The sequence below is a fragment of the Haliotis cracherodii genome, unplaced genomic scaffold (genome assembly GCF_022045235.1).
Source record: "Haliotis cracherodii isolate W230 unplaced genomic scaffold, xgHalCrac1.p SCAF_21, whole genome shotgun sequence".
NCBI lineage: Eukaryota > Metazoa > Mollusca > Gastropoda > Lepetellida > Haliotidae > Haliotis > Haliotis cracherodii.
This window is the reverse complement of record NW_027266277.1, coordinates 9,287,116-9,305,508: the sequence shown is the minus strand read 5'-3', so window position 1 is coordinate 9,305,508 and position 18,393 is coordinate 9,287,116. Positions and strand designations below refer to the sequence as shown.

Here is an 18,393-nt window from a genome sequence, read left to right as displayed (position 1 = left end):
CTGTCACTCCCAGCCCCAGTCAGGGTGAGAGTTCCCCCACCCACCCCCAGTGAGGCTGAGAGGTCCCCCACACACTGTCACTCCCAGCCCCAGTCAGGGTGAGAGTTCCCCCACCCACTGCCACTCCCAGCCCCAGTCAGGGTGAGAGGTGTCCCCACCCACTGCCACTCCCAGCCCCAGTCAGGGTGATAGTATTTTTCTACCTGTTGAAACATTTCAGAGTTGCACAGGGAAAGTCACTCAAAAACATAACATGATCATAATGGACTATAACTATAGTTTCATAGTTAGCCTATTGATAAGCTCTGTGTTATTTTCAGTAAAACAATGTGCTTTGGGTATTTTTTTGTGAAGAATGGATACCAGTAATCACTTTGGGAGGGTAATAAAAATAATGAATGGACATATACATCGGAGTAGAGTTGCCAGTCTTTCTTGTACACTGGTGGAACATGTTCACCCCCCCTCCCACCCATCAGCAATATTCAGGAACACAATGGATGACAGGAAACACCTACAAAAGCATGATATTCTCATTGCCAATAATTCATGACATCAAGATCTTCAGTTATGTCAAAGTGAGGCACTAATCGAGGGAACATGTCATATGTGAATGGAAGATCAACTGTGGGTGTGTCAGCAAACATTAACATGAAACAGACCCAGCACGATGGCGGCTTTGCATAGACATTGTCAACAAATTCCTTACGGTTCAGAAACGGAATCACAAAGTGGAGCACAAAGTAAATTGAGAGAGACTCATCTGTAAAGAGGAGATGTACCTGAGACAATGGTCATTCTCTATCACATTAATAAATGTTAATGAGTATATTAAGTTACCAATAAATACAAGACATTAAAATGTTTTAATTCTAAACAGGTAATCATGTAAATATTCATTTACTTGGTGTAATGTATATATCAGCATTACTTTACAAAATCTCTGTAGATTATCTAATTCATTGAAAGCCAGTGACAGTCAGTAGCCTCTGGTGAAGAATCACAGATATGCTGGTGTGTAACATTACACGGTGAAAACAAATCTGTATATTGATGTGATGGTCATTGAATGAGAGCCTATGTGAGTTTGACAGCACAGCTTTGGACAGTAGGGCAGTTATAGTCTGTGCCCAAAACTGAGGAGTCTACTAGACTGATTATGCCACTCAGCACTATTTTCGATCGATTTTAGTGAGTGAGGCCCCACCAAGGATGGTACCTCCGTGTTATCACACCAAGGATGGTCTTTCATGAAGCCACACCAAGTACGCTACCTTCATGAGGCCACACCAAGTACGCTACCTTCATGAGACCACACCAAGTACACTACCTTCATGAGGCCACACCAAGTACGCTACCTTCATGAGGCCACACCAAGTACACTACCTTCATGAGGCCACACCAAGTACACTACCTTCATGAGACCACACCAAGTACACTACCTTCATGAGGCCACACCAAGTACGCTACCTTCATGAGGCCACACCAAGTACACTACCTTCATGAGGCCACACCAAGTACACTACCTTCATGAGGCCACACCAAGTACACTACCTTCATGAGGCCACACCAAGTATGCTACCTTCATGAGGCCACACCAAGTACGCTACCTTCATGAGGCCACACCAAGTACGCTACCTTCATGAGACCACCCCAAGTACGCTACCTTCATGAGGCCACACCAAGTATGCTACCTTCATGAGACCACCCCAAGTACGCTACCTTCATGAGACCACCCCAAGTACGCTACCTTCATGAGACCACCCCAAGTACGCTACCTTCATGAGGCCACACCAAGTACGCTACCTTCATGAGGCCACACCAAGTACACTACCTTCATGAGGCCACATCAAGTACGCTACCTTCATGAGACCACACCAAGTACACTACCTTCATGAGGCCACACCAAGTATGCTACCTTCATGAGGCCACACCAAGGATGGTATAGCTGCAAGTTACAATGAATTGATGGAGTTATTACATCACTGTTTAAATGTGGAAACAACTTCACCACCACGGGATAATGGCACCTGATAGGAATGAAATTAATGTAATATCTCATGAAAGACTTCAGTAGTGATGGAAAATGGCAAAATGGCAGATTTTGTTATTCAAACCAGTACTGTCAAAAGAGCCACTAAAACTGCTCTTCCTTACTTTAGTTTATTAATAACACATTGAACCACCAGTAAGTTTACCTTCAGATACAAAAGTGCCCAAAATATCTCGTGACATCTGAAGCCTGTGTGGAGTACTACCACAGAGCTTCATTGCTTATCTTGGTCGTTCTTCTTGGTGGTCATACAGTGGTCCTCCTTGGAGGAGTCAAGTTGGAGTTAACTTAACTGGCTGCACATTCTCTAACCGGATATTTTCCTTGTCCTCTTCCCCTGTATCTTTTCCTTGCACAATGGACGGCATCTTGTCCCCCTCATCCTTCCCTGGGACAGTTTGTGTCGTGGAGGCATCTTTCTTGGTAGAACTGTCTCTGCGGAGGGAGGGCGCCCGAAGCAGTCCCTTGGTTTTGATCAGCTCATCATCCAGAGGGTTCTTCCGATTGGCTGTGTTTACCTGCCGGATGTCTTCAGCTGTCTGAATGGCATCAACTCTGTTCAAAATTGTGAAATATGTTAGTACATGATAATATGACATGGTTATCAAACATTGCTGTGTGTAGTTGCCTAAGTGCTTCAACACCACCTGTGACCACCTGTCTCTTTCTTCCCCTCATGTAGGATTCAAAAGTGACTGAATGGAGAACCTGTTATTATCATCATCTCACAGTGTAGATGACCTGGATCAGGCAATGGTGAACACTGCCAGCATAAACCAGCCACAGCTGAGATATAGCCTACCACACAGTTTGAGTACTGTCAACAGCCACAGCTGAGATATGGCCTACCCCCCAGTGTGAGCACTGTCAACAGCCACAGCTGAGATATGGCCTACCCCACGGTGTGAGTACTGTCAACAGCCACAGCTGAGATATGGCCTACCCCACGGTGTGAGTACTGTCAACAGCCACAGCTGAGATATGGCCTACCCCACAGTGTGAGCAATGTCAACAGCCACAGCATAAACCAGCCACAGCTGAGATATGGCCTACCCCACAGTGTGAGCACAGTCAACAGCCACAGCATAAACCAGCCACAGCTGAGATATGGCCTACCCCATGGTGTGAGCACTGTCAACAGCCACAGCTGAGATATGGCCTACCCCACGGTGTGAGCAATGTCAACAGCCACAGCATAAACCAGCCACAGCTGAGATATGGCCTACCCCACAGTGTGAGTACTGTCAACAGCCACAGCATAAACCAGCCACAGCTGAGATATGGCCTACCTCATGGTGTGAGCACAGTCAACAGCCACAGCATAAACCAGCCACAGCTGAGATATGGCCTACCCCACAGTGTGAGCACTGTCAACAGCCACAGCTGAGATATGGCCTACCCGACAGTGTGAGTACTGTCAACAGCCACAGCTGAGATATGGCCTACCCCTTGGTGTGAGTACTGTCAACAGCCACAGCATAAACCAGCCATAGCTGAGATATGGCCTACCCCAGGGTGTGAGTACTGTCAACAGCCACAGCATAAACCAGCCAGAGCTGAGATATGGCCTACCCGACAGTGTGAGTACTGTCAACAGCCACAGCTGAGATATGGCCTACCCCTTTGGGTGTTTATTATAGGATGGGTGGGTCAGAGAGAAACAGGGGAGAGTCACCATGAAATATGACAGTCTCTAGGGAGGGTCATAAAAAATAATACAAATATTCATGGTTGGACATGAAAAAATGAACAGGTTATAATAAAAAATAAAGTGCTTTCACAGTTTGTCTTAGAAGGACAAGGACAAGGTGGGGGGTCATCCAAAATATGTCAAGCATTATGGGATTCCATTATGAAATATGATACACATATTCAGTAAGGGACATCAGATACCCCTGAACTCCATGTAAAAATGACCAGTCCCTTATCTATCTTTTAACACTAACATAATCATTTACAAGTTTCCCCAAGTCACCTAGCTATTGACTTAGTGCAGACAATCGACCTGAAATACAAGGCCCCCACAAGGCTATTTGTGGAGACATTGTGCTAATATCTGACCTCTGTTGGGAGTCTGGGTGCACAGCGTTGATCTCGTCCAACAATGCATGCATCTGATTGTCATGCTCCGTGTCATTCGTAGACTGGCCAAGCCTGGCGACAGAAACATACATGAAGTGTCACACATGCTGACAGCGACCTCCTCACACGCAACTTGTCATGCAAATGTCTGTGTACCCTAGGTCTCAATAAGGTAAATGTGTTCAGTAGAAATCACACTAAATATATTATGAAGCTGCATACAACTGCGATCAAGAGTAGGTTATCAATTCATTCATAACATTCTTGGCCCTGAACGTGTGTCTATGAAAATGTAGCAGTGCATAAGAACATGACAAACGCTGGTTCTCTTTACAAGCTGGAGAGAACATTCATGTTAGCATGGTTAGAGCAATGTGATGCATGGCGGCGAGAAAGAGTCTAATACTGACAGGTTAGCATAGCAAGGATCAAATGCACAGAAGTGGAAAACAAAACATGTATACTACCATTTTGTGTCTGTCAAACATCAGGTCTGCTGGAGTCTTCATGGCCATTAAACCCCTAAACTGTCATGAAAACAGAACTCACCAGCACAAATAGGATCCACTTAAACGTACTCTCTACTCAGAGACCATAGGGTACCTACTTGGGTGCAAGTCTCTCTGTGACTGAGATAATGGGGTACCTACCTGGGTGTATGTCTCTCTGTGACGGAGGCTATGTGGTACCTACTTGGGTGCGAGTCTGTCTGTGATGAAGACTACAAGGTACCTACTTGGGTGCATGTCTCTCTGTGACGGAGGCTATGTGGTACCTACTTGGGTGCGAGTCTCTCTGTGACGGAGGCTATGTGGTACCTACTTGGGTGCGAGTCTCTCTGTGACGGAGATAATGGGGTACCTACTTGGGTGCGAGTCTCTCTGTGACGGAGGCTATGGATGAGATGTAGGAGGTCAGCTGGGCTGTGATGACCTTCAGGTGCTTTGTCTCCTGCTGGAGTCTCACAACATCCTGGCACTGAGCTGCAGTCAAACAAGAGAGTGTAAGGAGGTGCAATAATTGAACTTTTCAGGTCCACCACAGCAGAAAGTAAATATTATGATGATGGTTTATTTGAATTAAACTTCCAACAAGTGGATAACAAAATCAGTTGATGGTGACACTGTCAAACAAAAACATTTGTTAATAGGTCAATGGATAATACCAGGCATTTGATCTGAAGACACTAGATATTTTCCTGGGCCCAACATGACCTTGAGGTGTGCTGATTCCCAACTTACCCTGGTACAGCTCTTGTTCATTGGCTATCCTTTGGACACTCTCCTCCCAGTGCTGGAACAAACACTCCCAACATCAGACAGTTCGGTCAGACACTTCATCCACATTCATAACATCTTATCACCCATAACACATAAAAGGAAGGCCACATGAATATTTTAACATTTTCATGATCAACAAGAAGGGTTTAATTCCCAACAAATAGTCGAGCCCAATAAAAAAAGGGCTCTTGGAACCTATATGAGAGTGAGTCTGTTTTGTAGAATGTTCCTATTCGGAATATTCTATAAGTAATACGTTACCACTGTTATACCGAGGCTGTTGTCTCCCACAACTGCTCTTATAGCGAAATCTACAACAGAGATCTCAATTACCTCATGCAGCAGGTGCGTAACCACCTAGCTGCCATGTGACACCCTTCACTCTTGTCTCTAGCGAGAGCAAGTGCTCAGTGGGACGGTCAAGAGGGCATCAACCCAAGTGGTAACGTATTACTTATAAAATATTCCGAATAGGAAAATTCTACAAATTACATTAAGTAATACGTTACCACTGATATACCGAGGCTGACTACCACAGTAGGCGGTGGGGAGCACCTACAACCCGAACCTGACTGCTCGTGTTCCTTCCGACCAGCGGAAGTAAACACCAAGGCGGAAGCACTCGATGCGCATGCACCTAGCTAGGCGTTACCCTATAGGAATACCAATGCACTGTCAAGCGTAAGGCTCAATCGTCTTTGCCAAACGATTGGTGACTCCAAACTGCCCCACTGGATAGGTATTTCATCGCAGCAGCAGATGAGAACACAGTACCCGTGTGAGCTAAATCTTAGATCAGGCTAAACAATTGAAAAGAGGGAAATTAATTTCATTCGGACCGTATATCCCAGAGCAAGCCTACTTAAAGTATGCATTAGGCGCGTGACCTAATTCCAGTATTTGTAAGCATGCATTAAAAGGTTGGGATACACGACAGACAATTAAATACATAATTGTCAAAATACAAATAAGGACAAAACACACACAAAGCCGCCCTCACCTTCTGAGGTAATGATTGGCAAAAACCGAGTCAGAACGCCAGTAACCACCTCTCAATATTCTGGGAACAGAGATATTGGAGTGTAGGGCAAATGTTGCCGCTAGCGCCCTGACCTTGTGCGGGTTTGACCCCGCAACCGGTAACCCCATAGACCGGTACGCCAGACTGATGACAGAACGAAGCCATATCGCAATCAAGTTTCGAGTTATGTCAGCAGTCCGATTAGGCTTACACAATATGAACAGACGGTCACACCCTTGTCTGCGTTCATTCGAGGCCCTAAGATAATACTTAAGGGCCCTAACCGGACACAGTGATCTGTCCTCAGTATCAGCAGGATGTAAGATTTCTTTGAGTGATCTTTCACTGAATTCTCTCTCCGTTTGGCCCAATTTCTGATTCTTAGCGACGAAGCCCATGAGAAGGCCCAGGCGGACCGCTCCTTCATTGCCCCTATCGAATCGTACCTTAGTGACATCGAGTGCATGAATCTTGGACACACGTGCCGCCGTGGCAAAGGAGAGGAGAAATGCTGTTTTCCAAGTCACATGCCGAAACGAAGCACTACTCAACGGTTCATACGGAGCTTCCGTAAGTGATTTCAACACTAAGGAAAGATCCCAGGCCGGTGCCCAAAGGCGGCCTTTCTTAAGAAACCCTTGATAATACCCCAAATCACCGGCTCTTTTGAAAGACTGGTACCCATAGCAACGTCCCATACCGTGCAACGGAAGAGACATAGTTGGCAATGGAACCCCCGGAGAGTTTCCGGGTCTCTCGTAAGTGAGACATGAAACGAGCAATATCCTGCACAGATACCTTATCTGGCGAATGAATGTGATGTTTACAACACCACTTCGTGAAAATAGCCCAATGTGCATTATACACCTTCTGGGTAGAATCACAATGCATACTAACTTATGCCCGAGACGCCAGACGAGAAAAACCTTTACTCCTCAGTCGCTCAGTGACAACATCCACACGTGCAGATTGAACTGCCCTGCGTTTGGATGAAGTTGACAAGTGTGAGGGTGGATCAGGAGATCCGGACTCACAGGCAGTGGAAGTGGTGACTGCGTGGCCTGGGCCAGCAAGTCGGGGTACCACGATCTGTTCGGCCACATGGGCGCGATCAGTAACATTCGACAGCGAACTCCTCAGAGCCGGCTTAGAATGAGTGGTATTAACGCCGTCGGCGGGTAAGCATAAGCGTCCATGCCCCTCCAGTCTAAGGCAAGAGCATCGTGACTGATGGCCCTCAGTTCCGGGACTGGTGATTCAAACAACGGGAGTTGATTGTTGAACCTGGTTGCGAACAGGTCGACCATCAGACGACCCCGATGTTCCCACAGCCACTGAAACACTACTGGATTGAGCATCCACTCCGTGGGGCTCGGATCCCGAGGACTCGACAGAGCGTCTGCCAGTACGTTCCGCACACCGGGAATGTGACGGGCGCGTACCTGGCACGGGACACTGTCCACCAGAGCGAAAACTTTAACGTGAGATCGAGTAGGGAGTGACTGTGGGTTCCCCCCAGTTTGTTCACACAAGAACGGTCGCTAGTATGAGGCGGGCTTCGACGAGACGATGCTTCCAGTGATTGACTGCGTTGATCACTGCCTTGAACTCAAGGCAATTGATGTGAAGACCTAGTTCGTCTACGCATACAGCCCCGAGCTCACCTCCCCCTCTAGATGGGCGCTCCAGCCCACTAGAGAGGCGTCTGTATACAGGTTCAATGTGGCCTGGAAGGGCCGCATAGAGACTCCTGATAAGACATTGCAAGGGACCTTCCACCACTCCAGATGCGGTCGGAGCCGATCTGGGAGGGCGACGGACGCACTGTTCTCCTCCTGTGCTAACAACTGGATTGGAAACCGTTGCAGCGGGCGGAGTTGGAGACGACCTGGTTTCGGTGCAGTCCTGGGCTGACACAAGTAGCCCTAACAGCTGTTCCCAAAAGTGAACAGTCTGTTGCACCGCTAAGACTTTGGCAATCATCACCCGAATGTTGTGCCACCGGTCTGGAGGGACAAAGAGGCGATGGGTCACCGTGTCGAACCGACCTCCGATGAACTTCCAAGTTCTGAGAGGGGGTTAACTCGCTCTTGGGGAGGTTGACAATCCACCCCAATTGCTCCAAGAGCCGAAGTGGGTTTCGAGTTGACGAGACAGCACGTCCGTCATCCGATTGGCCACTAGCGAGTAGTCCAGGTACGCAAAGTACCTGACACCCTTCCTGTGGAGGAACCCCACTATGGGGGTGGTTAACCAGGTGAACAGCGAGGGAGCGGACTACAGGCTGAATGGGAGTGCAACCCACTCGTTATGCCTGCCTTGAAAGACAAACCTGAGATACTTGTAATGGTCCGAGTGGATCGGAACATGCAGATAAGCATCCTTTAGGTCAATCGATGCGAGCCAGTCTGCGGGCATGATAAGAGCTTTCAGGTCCGCCAAGGTCAACATTCTGAACATGGGCGGCTTGTGCAGGTACAACTCGTTGAACGATTTCAGATTGTGAATCATTCTGAGTTCGGCACTGTCCTTCTTGGGAACGAGAAATATCCAGGATTAAAACCCCGGTGTTATTTCTGGTAGGGCTAACTCCCAGAACCGCCCTCTTCTCCATCAACCTGCCAATGGCATTGGCTAGGATGGGAAGATCAGTTTCCGAATAGAAACCTGCCAACGGGGCAACGGTGAGCGGCGGATCCGCTTTGAGATCTAGCCGATAGACGTACCGGATCGTGTTGACCACCCACGGGTCGTCGAACACTTGTTCCCAATTGTCCCAGTAAGTCTGGAGTCTGGCTCCAACCGGGGAAGGAGAGGGGGACTTGACAGGCTGCGGCAGGCACAACTCTCCAGGACCGAGTGACTCGGGTTCACCTACGGGCCAACTGTATTTGGCGCTGTCGGCATACGAATCCCTCCAGTGAGAATCCCTAGACGGCTTGGGCTTCCCCTTCTTCCCGCGAAAGGGGAAGAAGGACCTGACCCCTTAGACCTGCCGGCTGCAGCATCCTGGGGGACACTCCGCTTAGAGGCGGCACCCAGGCGTCTATGCAGGGACCCAACCAGATCAAGTGTGTGCCGAGAGGCCTCGGCAGACGAAGAAGCCTGTTGTTCTTTCAGAACCCCAGGGATCTTGTTATTGAAAAGGGTCCGCGCAGACCAAGATTGCGAAAGGAGCACTTCCTGGTTGGCAGCGTCCAACCCCGAGGCGGCAAGATACGCTTGGTGCCTCATAAAATGGCACGTGCAGGAAATAAAGGCCGAAGCCCCAGCAACGTACTCCAGGGAAGCATTTAAACCAAGCAGGCAGTTGTAAATGCGCTGGTCTCGGTCTGTGGGAGAACCTTCGACCAGACTGGCCACTGCAGCCAAGTAAGGGGCTCGAGGAGACATTGCAAGCATGGAGTGCCGAGCGAGGGTGTCCAGCTGCTGCAAGGTAGCCTGCGTTACCGTAGCAGCCGTTGGGGCACAGACACCCAACCGCTCAACATGGCTCTGCGGTAGGACCAGCCTTGGGAAAGGCAAGGTCATGAACCAGGAATGAACCCTTTCTCCATGATGGTGGAGGCAAAGGGAGACCCAGACCGGAGGCCACCGCGAAGGCCTTCTCCAAGGAAGGCTTGATCCCGAGCAGCAAGGTTGATGTGGGGAAAGCTGTCGGAAGACTCCTCGAATACCTCGGCGGAACCCACAGAGCCGTGGATTCCCCGCGGTACCGGCAGGGGCTTAGGCATGTCCTCAAAGAGGTCATAAGCCATAGCCATGCGGTCCTTAACCGATAGCGGGAGCAACGGTTCGGGGGAAGGACCGGTGACCATGGGAGCCGCCGCTGTACCAGTGGACCCCACGTCCGAACCCGCGGCCACCAAAGAGGCCGGGGACGGAACAGCCAGCGGCCTATCCTGAGATAAGGCCGCCAGCTTTGAGTCCACAAGTTTAGCCAGTATGTTTTTTAATATTCCAAGAAGTTAGAGACGAAATATTGATAAAAATCTACATTCCACCTCTAACCTCACAGTATCTCCTTGGATTTATGATCTTCCACGTTCTATAAAAGGAACAAAAGTTTTTTATAATCAACTGATAGGGAATTCCCTCCCTCTCCCTAAATCTTGTTTGAAATGGGAAATGGGATGTTCTTCTCCATGGAAACAAATAGTCAGTGTATATTGCCATGGGTTAAGGGACACAAAACTCAGGGACTTCCAGTTTTGATTTATTCATAAAGTAATATTTACTAAACGTGAGTTATTAAGAATGAAACTTCTTGATAACGTTGAGTGTTCTATGTGTCATACTCACAAAAAAAATGTTTTTCATGTTTATATCGAATGTCATGTTGTTAAGAATTTTTTGTCAGATTTCTGTATTTACTTGACTCATATTTTGCATAGAAAAATTCATATAACTGACAACGAGCTCCTTTTTGGTACCTCTGATGTATTAATTAATTAACCATTTGATTGTAGCTGCTAAAAGATTTATCTTTGTCCAGTGTATTAAGAATGAAAATGTTGACTTTGTTGCTTTTAAAAACACAATAAGAAGTATCTATGACGTTGAATATCATATTGCACGTAGAAATAATTACTTCTCTGCCTTTAACAGAAAATGGGCTTTGTTTACTCAAATTGTAAAATAACTTATTCACTTGATGCTTGCAACATAACTTGAGGTACCATAAATACTGCACCTTCTTAATTGTATACATAAATATGCCTTCATCCGTACCATGCTGTGGATTATGCCTTATGCTTCCTCTGTACCACATCCTTTTGCGAACTACCTTTATACATGAATCTGTACTGTTTTTCCACTGTATCTGTATCCAGTGTATATGACTGAATAAATTTAAAAAAAAAAAATAGTTTAGCAAGTAACGCTGTGACGGAATCCCCGGACAGCCCCGGGGCCGCCACAGCCGTGGAGGTGGTACCCACAAGGGGACCCCGACTGGACAAGGCCGGCCACCACAGGGGTGGAAACAGACTGCACGTACAGCCTGTAGCGCTCGAACGCCTCGGGCCCCAGAACCTCGCACTGGGCGCACCGGGTGTCCCCGCAAGAAACCCTGCATCAATGAGCAATGCGAATATAGAACATACACATACAGCATATAGAGAAATGAGTGATGTAAATCCCCACGACATACTAGAACAGGGCAACGTAAGACGCAAAGCGCATACAAGACACGCCGCAAGTATATCGAAAAAAGGGCGGGAAAAGATTTTCCTTTTGGCAGGAAAAATGTTTACAAGCGTAGTTACACCCCATAAAAGCACAGTTTATTTGAGACAATAAACAGTAATAAATATCACTGAATGGTTGGAGAAACAGGAACGCTTCAGAGCAGTCTTTATTGGACGTCTTGCTGGAGCAAGCGAAGAGACAAGAGAGGAGGGTGTCACATGGCAGCTAGGTGGCTACGCACGTGCTGCATGAGGTAATTGAGATCTCTGTGGTAGATTTCGCTATAAGAGCAGCTGTGGGAGACAACAGCCTCGGTATAACAGTGGTAATGTATTACTTAATGTAAATGAAAGGTGCTTATGTGGGAGTGAGTCTGTTGACAGGGGCTATGGGTGCCTATGTTGGAGTGAGTCTATTCACAGGGGCTATGGATGCCCATGTGGGAGTGAGTCTGTTGACAGGGGCTATGGATGCCCATGTGGGAGTGAGTCTATTGACAGGGGCTATGGATGCCCATGTGGGAGTGAGTCTGTTGACAGGGGCTATGGATGCCCATGTGGGAGTGAGTCTATTGACAGGGGCTATGGATGCCCATGTGGGAGTGAGTCTGTTGACAGGGGCTATGGATGCCCATGTGGGAGTGAGTCTATTGACAGGGGCTATGGATGCCTATGTGGGAGTGAGTCTGTTGACAGGGGCTATGGATGCCCATGTGGGAGTGAGTCTATTGACAGGGGCTATGGATGCCCATGTGGGAGTGAGTCTGTTGACAGGGGCTATGGATGCCCATGTGGGAGTGAGTCTATTGACAGGGGCTATGGATGCCCATGTGGGAGTGAGTCTGTTGACAGGGGCTATGGATGCCCATGTGGGAGTGAGTCTATTGACAGGGGCTATGGATGCCTATGTGGGAGTGAGTCTGTTGACAGGTGCTATGGATGCCCATGTGGGAGTGAGTCTATTGGCAGGGGCTATGGATGCCCATGTGGGAGTGAGTCTGTTGACAGGGGCTATGGATGCCCATGTGGGAGTGAGTCTATTGACAGGGGCTATGGATGCCTATGTGGGAGTGAGTCTGTTGACAGGGGCTATGGGGGTATCAACAATATATATGTCTCTACTACAGACATGAGTGTATCTTCTCTCTACTACAGATGTGGGAGTACCATATCTCTACTGCAGAGGGGAGTGTACCTTCTCGAGTGTTGGCTGTTTCTCTTCTATGTAGCCGTAGTGCTTCTCAAGCTGACACTCCACACCATCAATGACACTCTTTAGCTCCTCCACCGCCGACCGCCGCGCCAGACATCGCCTCAGGGTCAGATCTCTCTGCAGCTCCTGCACCTGAGACTTGAGTTTCTCGAGCTTCTGCAGCACATCCTGAACACAGACAGAAGGGGGAATGTCAGTACCATGAAAGAATGGTTCAATGAAACATAGTCTAATTACTGGGTCAAAACTAGGTAGTGCCATATACAGAGATGCTGTTGGAATTGTGAACCCTACGCTTATCTCAAGCACTGTGACAGTGAAGTCAATGCATTGCTGTATGTAAGGGGTAGATCTGTTTATTATCTAGGGGGTCAGAGTCACTCTATTAATTACCCACCCTATGAGAAGTTTCAAACTCTACACAATGTTCTGCAAAGACACCCTTGGCATCAATAAACTTGACTTTGCCGATGCCATTACGGCGACCGTTGTTCTGTGGTGCCTTGACAGGGGTGTTTCCTGCAGCTGCTGCCTGATTAGCTAACTTGGGAACCTCAATCCTGCTGCAAAAGTAAGCATGGCCAAGCAAAATGATCTTGTGTAGACTTTCTCAAACAGTTCACAGCAAAAATAAATTTCTTGAAGAAGATCAGTATGCAAATGACATGAAGAAGTTAGGAGGCAAAATACCCCATATAAATTTTAAATGGTCGTTGATTTTAGATTAGTTTCCTGAAAAGATCTCGTGCCTCTACCGAGCATACTGAGCATTTCATAACAATATCCACACATTCATAACAGTCCTGCCTGGATACCTACTTGAAACTGGGTGAGGAAGGCACTCCTGTGGATCGTTGTAGGACAGGGCTAGACGCCAGCAACACTTTCCCGGGACCATCATACAACAGGGGCTCCAAGCTCCTGTAACCATGGTAATACTGATGCTCAACAAATGCTTATCTGACCTCTGCGAGGTATCCACACCATTCCTTCACCTCTTAAATATTTTCAGGAGATGGAGAGGTATGAGGTCATAAATTAATACATAAGTGGGTGACATTTTGGGGTACCAAAGGGCCTGAATGCACAGAATGTCTTCTGTGGATGTACATAAATGACACTGACAATCAGCTAATATTCTAGGCACCTTAAAATATACAAGCCTATTAATATTTATGGTGAAAAGGATGGGAAACAAATTCTATTTTGATCAGCCAATAACAGTATCGAGAGAAGAATAGAAATACAACCATAGTGTTCAACACAACTGGCCACACAGACTAGTATCTCCCCCACAGTTCTGTCCAACCACAATGATCCTCTACCACCTGTTCACTGCTAACAACTGAATACAATGATTCATAATCCTTACGATATACACGAGATCTCCACAGTAGGAGAGAGGTGGAAGTGTTCAGGAAATATGACGGACATGAATGGTGCAGGATTTCACAAATATACGAGACACTCTGTGACAAAAGCTGGAAACATATCATAAGCAGCGAGTGAGTTGGGCTCAACACCCCTTGGAACAGTATTTGTTACATATAACACCACAGCGTATCAGCTTAATGTGGGAAGAAAGCCCAAAGTGATGCCAGTCTCAGACATTTACCACTTTGGTGAAACCCAAGAGCACAGGTATGGTGCTGACAAACCTAGAAACATAATCAAACTGAGCCGGGAATCAAACCCCCAGTCAAAGGTTTCTTGTGTGCCAAAGGGACGCAACCATGCACAACAAATTGCAGCCCCTTAGACGACTTCGCCACCCATGCCACCAATAAGATATCAGCAAAAAGAAAGAAAAAAAGCCTGGAATGGTAAACTTACTTGGCAAATTTGTTCTTGAAGTCTGTGTCTATCTGGCTGCCTTGTGTTGGGTGGAGGGGATGCTGACAGTGGACGATGGCCTTGAGTCTCTCCATCATGGCCTGCACAACAGTAGACACACAGACAGTGAGGCAGGGCTTGTATTACTGGACAAACATGGCCTGCACAACAGTAGACACACAGACAGTGAGGCAGGGCTTGTATTACTGGACAAACATGGCCTGCATAACAGTAGACACACAGACAGTGAGGCAGGGCTTATATTACTGGACAAACATGGCCTGCACAACAGTAGACACACAGACAGTGAGGCAGGGCCTGTATTACTGGACAAACATGGCCTGAACAACAGTAGACACACAGACAGTGAGGCAGGGCTTATATCACTGGACAAACATGGCCTGCACAACAGTAGACACACAGACAGTGAGGCAGGGCTTGTATTACTGGACAAACATGGCCTGCACAACAGTAGACACACAGACAGTGAGGCAGGGCTTGTATCACTGGACAAACATGGCCTGCACAACAGTAGACACACAGACAGTGAGGCAGGGCTTGTATTACTGGACAAACATGGCCTGCACAACAGTAGACACACAGACAGTGAGGCAGGGTCAGTATCACTGGACAAACATGGCCTGAACAACAGTAGACACAAAGACAGTGAGGCAGGGCTTGTATTACTGGACAAACATGGCATGCACAACAGTAGACACACAGACAGTGAGGCAGGGTCTGTATCACTGGACAAACATGGCCTGCACAACAGTAGACACACAGACAGTGAGGCAGGGCTTGTATCACTGGACAAACATGGCCTGCACAACAGTAGACACACAGTCAGTGAGGCAGGGCTTGTATTACTGGACAAACATGGCCTGCACAACAGCAGACACACAGACAGTGAGGCAGGGTCTGTATCACTGGGCAAACATGGCCTGCACAACATAGACACACAGACAGTGAGGCAGGGCTTGTATCACTGGACAAACATGGCATGCACAACAGTAGACACACAGACAGTGAGGCAGGGTCTGTATCACTGGACAAACATGGCCTGCACAACAGTAGACACACAGACAGTGAGGCAGGGCTTGTATTACTGGACAAACATGGCCTGCACAACAGTAGACACACAGATAGTGAGGCAGGGCTTGTATCACTGGACAAACATGGCCTGCACAACAGTAGACACACAGACAGTGAGGCAGGGCCTGTATTACTGGACAAACATGGCCTGCACAACAGTAGACACACAGACAGTGAGGCAGGGCTTGTATTACTGGACAAACATGGCCTGCACAACAGTAGACACACAGACAGTGAGGCAGGGCTTGTATTACTGGACAAACATGGCCTGCACAACAGTAGACACACAGACAGTGAGGCAGGGCCTGTATCACTGGACAAACATGGCCTGTACAACAGTAGACACACAGACAGTGAGGCAGGGCCTGTATCATTGGACAAACACTCAAGTTATAACATTACCAAATATGAGCACCATACACAGTAGAAAATAAACTAAATAAATTTAATACCTGGTAACTAGAAATAGAACTTTGATGTTTGAAGGATATGGTTATCAGAGCAGAAACAAATCTCTTTTTCAAATAAAGCAGTGAGGATTAATCTTGACTACTGCCCCCATGTGTAGAGTGAGTGAGTGAGTGATTGAGTTGTGTTTAACGCCGCTTTTAACAGTATTCCAGTCATATCACGGCATGTCAGCTTAATGTGGGAGGAAAGCCCAAACTGATGCAGGTCTCAGACATTTACCACTTCAGTGAAACCCACGAGCATGGGTATGGTGCTGACAAACCTAGAAACATAATCGGGGCGGACCGGGATTCGAATCCACAATCATAGGTTTCTGGCGTGCTGAAGGGACACAAACTCTGCACAGCGAATCACGGCGCCTTAGACGACTGGGCCACCCGTGGCCACCCGTGGCCCCCCCATGTGTAGAGTACACAATACTTGCACTGTTCAGTTACTACTGACTGTAATGCTGAAAGCTAACTGTATTTTTAGCCATATCAGCACAATGTGAAGGCAGCAGTGCCTGACTTGCCCTGAGAGTCACCATCTGGCCCTGCACAACATGCACCAAGTGTGTATGCATGTGATGGTCACCAGACTAAACTGAGTGATAGTTTAAACTAACATTCTGCCTGGAATTCTCACTAGATAAGTTACAAGTGTAAATCAAAATCACAACTCACATAGGACATATCTAGAAACTCAAACTTATTGGCAGAGCTGGCGAATGCTGCTGATGTCACAAGATGGACATGGATGGTGGGTAGGAGGGTGGTCAGGCCGGTCAGCTGGGCCTTGAACGAGGACTCTTTTGCCTTGTACTGGCTGCAATATCACCAAGTCTTTGTTAACAAAGATACATACCTACAGTAAAGCATGAGAAACCTTTAAATTTTACAATATTAGTAAAACGTAAATATTTTTTACATTTGTATACTTATCCTGCATTACTCCTTAATACATTTACTGCTGTTTTTTGACAGAAAGATGAAGCCGTGAGAGGTCCAGCTGCAGAAGAAGTTGTTCCAACCAGTGGTGTACCCGGAAGTGGTGATGCTACATAAGAGCACATTACTGCTTAGAGCGTAACAGCTGAAGACTTTGTGGGGAGGTAGCACTGCGACAACGAAGGGTGGTGCCTTGTGATTCTGCGTGTTGACATCATGGTCAATTGTAACGGTCGTGGGAAGAATTATGAAATCAATGCTGTAACTAGTTGATAAGGCTGAATAAATAATACTTTGGTCTGAAAGATCATACCGTATAAAGTAAGGTGATTTTTTTCAGCCGTTTTGCACTGTATAAGTGCACCCATTCGTATATCGAGGAGATGCCAGAGGCCAGTGTCTTGTAACTCTGGATGTAGGCATCGGAGGTCTACTGAAGTACTGACTCGGTCACATTGATGTAAGTGACAGGCATCTGATCGAGGGGTTGCAGCATTAAGTACAAGTAAGCATGCAAACCAATCTGTAGAAATACACCGCGCGGCTAGCATTTGATCAGTTGACCTTATTCCGGTCGAAGATGTATACAGTCAGAAAGTTCTTGACACATGACATTTAAATCACGCTGTGCAGTAGCCTTGAATCCTGCAGTTTTGACAGAGATGAAGTTCAAGCTCCACACACAGACAGTCCCCAGTGAACTGTGTGGTAGACAGACAAGTGGTGTTCCCGAGTTCAACAAAGAATGTGTGATGTGGCTGGCGTAGGAGCAAAATGATCCCGAGAGGGTACCCGGTAGCCGATGACGAATCTAGCAAATGGCTAAACGACTGTGAATAGTGATGATCTACAAGTTCTGGTAGAGATGATGTCTACCAGAAGCCAAGTGAACCAAGTTCAACAAGAGTACTATTGCCCTCTCTCGTGGACTCCTTCACCCAACTTTGATAATAGGCGGGAGTTTTCACCACACCCTCACCACGAGGCCAGCCTGAGTGAGGACTGTCAACATAGGATCTGGAGAAATAGACATTGGGTGGGACCAGATAACATGCTTTTTGTCCACGTTTTTTTTTTGGTCCTGGAGACGTTGCTACAGAAGTCAACCTATCTGCCATCCAATCGGCAACTTGATTCATACCAAGATGTGTGCCCAAGTCCTGAGAACGGCGCAGTGAACGGCAATGGGACGACTTAGATCTGCACTGAGATGAACTAGGAGAGGCTGAA

General features: G+C 47.3%; 1 protein-coding gene across 2 annotated transcripts in view; it reads right to left on the bottom strand.

Moving 5' to 3' along the window:
* Positions 1-460: 460 nt before the first annotated feature.
* The window catches only part of LOC139470725 (RING finger protein 207-like), a 38,245-nt gene continuing 20,312 nt past the window's right edge, over positions 461-18,393 (bottom strand). The window contains exons 8-16 of one of the 2 annotated variants that reach the window (XM_071252990.1): positions 16,900-17,041; positions 14,672-14,772; positions 13,658-13,759; positions 13,236-13,401; positions 12,821-13,006; positions 5,377-5,428; positions 5,001-5,118; positions 4,115-4,207; positions 461-2,608 (exon numbers count right to left, since the gene is read on the bottom strand). In XM_071252990.1, coding sequence (XP_071109091.1) covers positions 2,326-2,608; positions 4,115-4,207; positions 5,001-5,118; positions 5,377-5,428; positions 12,821-13,006; positions 13,236-13,401; positions 13,658-13,759; positions 14,672-14,772; positions 16,900-17,041 — 1,243 coding nt within the window. In that variant the 3' untranslated portion in view covers positions 461-2,325. The remainder of the gene's footprint in view (positions 2,609-4,114; positions 4,208-5,000; positions 5,119-5,376; positions 5,429-12,820; positions 13,007-13,235; positions 13,402-13,657; positions 13,760-14,671; positions 14,773-16,899; positions 17,042-18,393) is intronic. The other variant, XM_071252991.1, reaches the window with a different exon arrangement.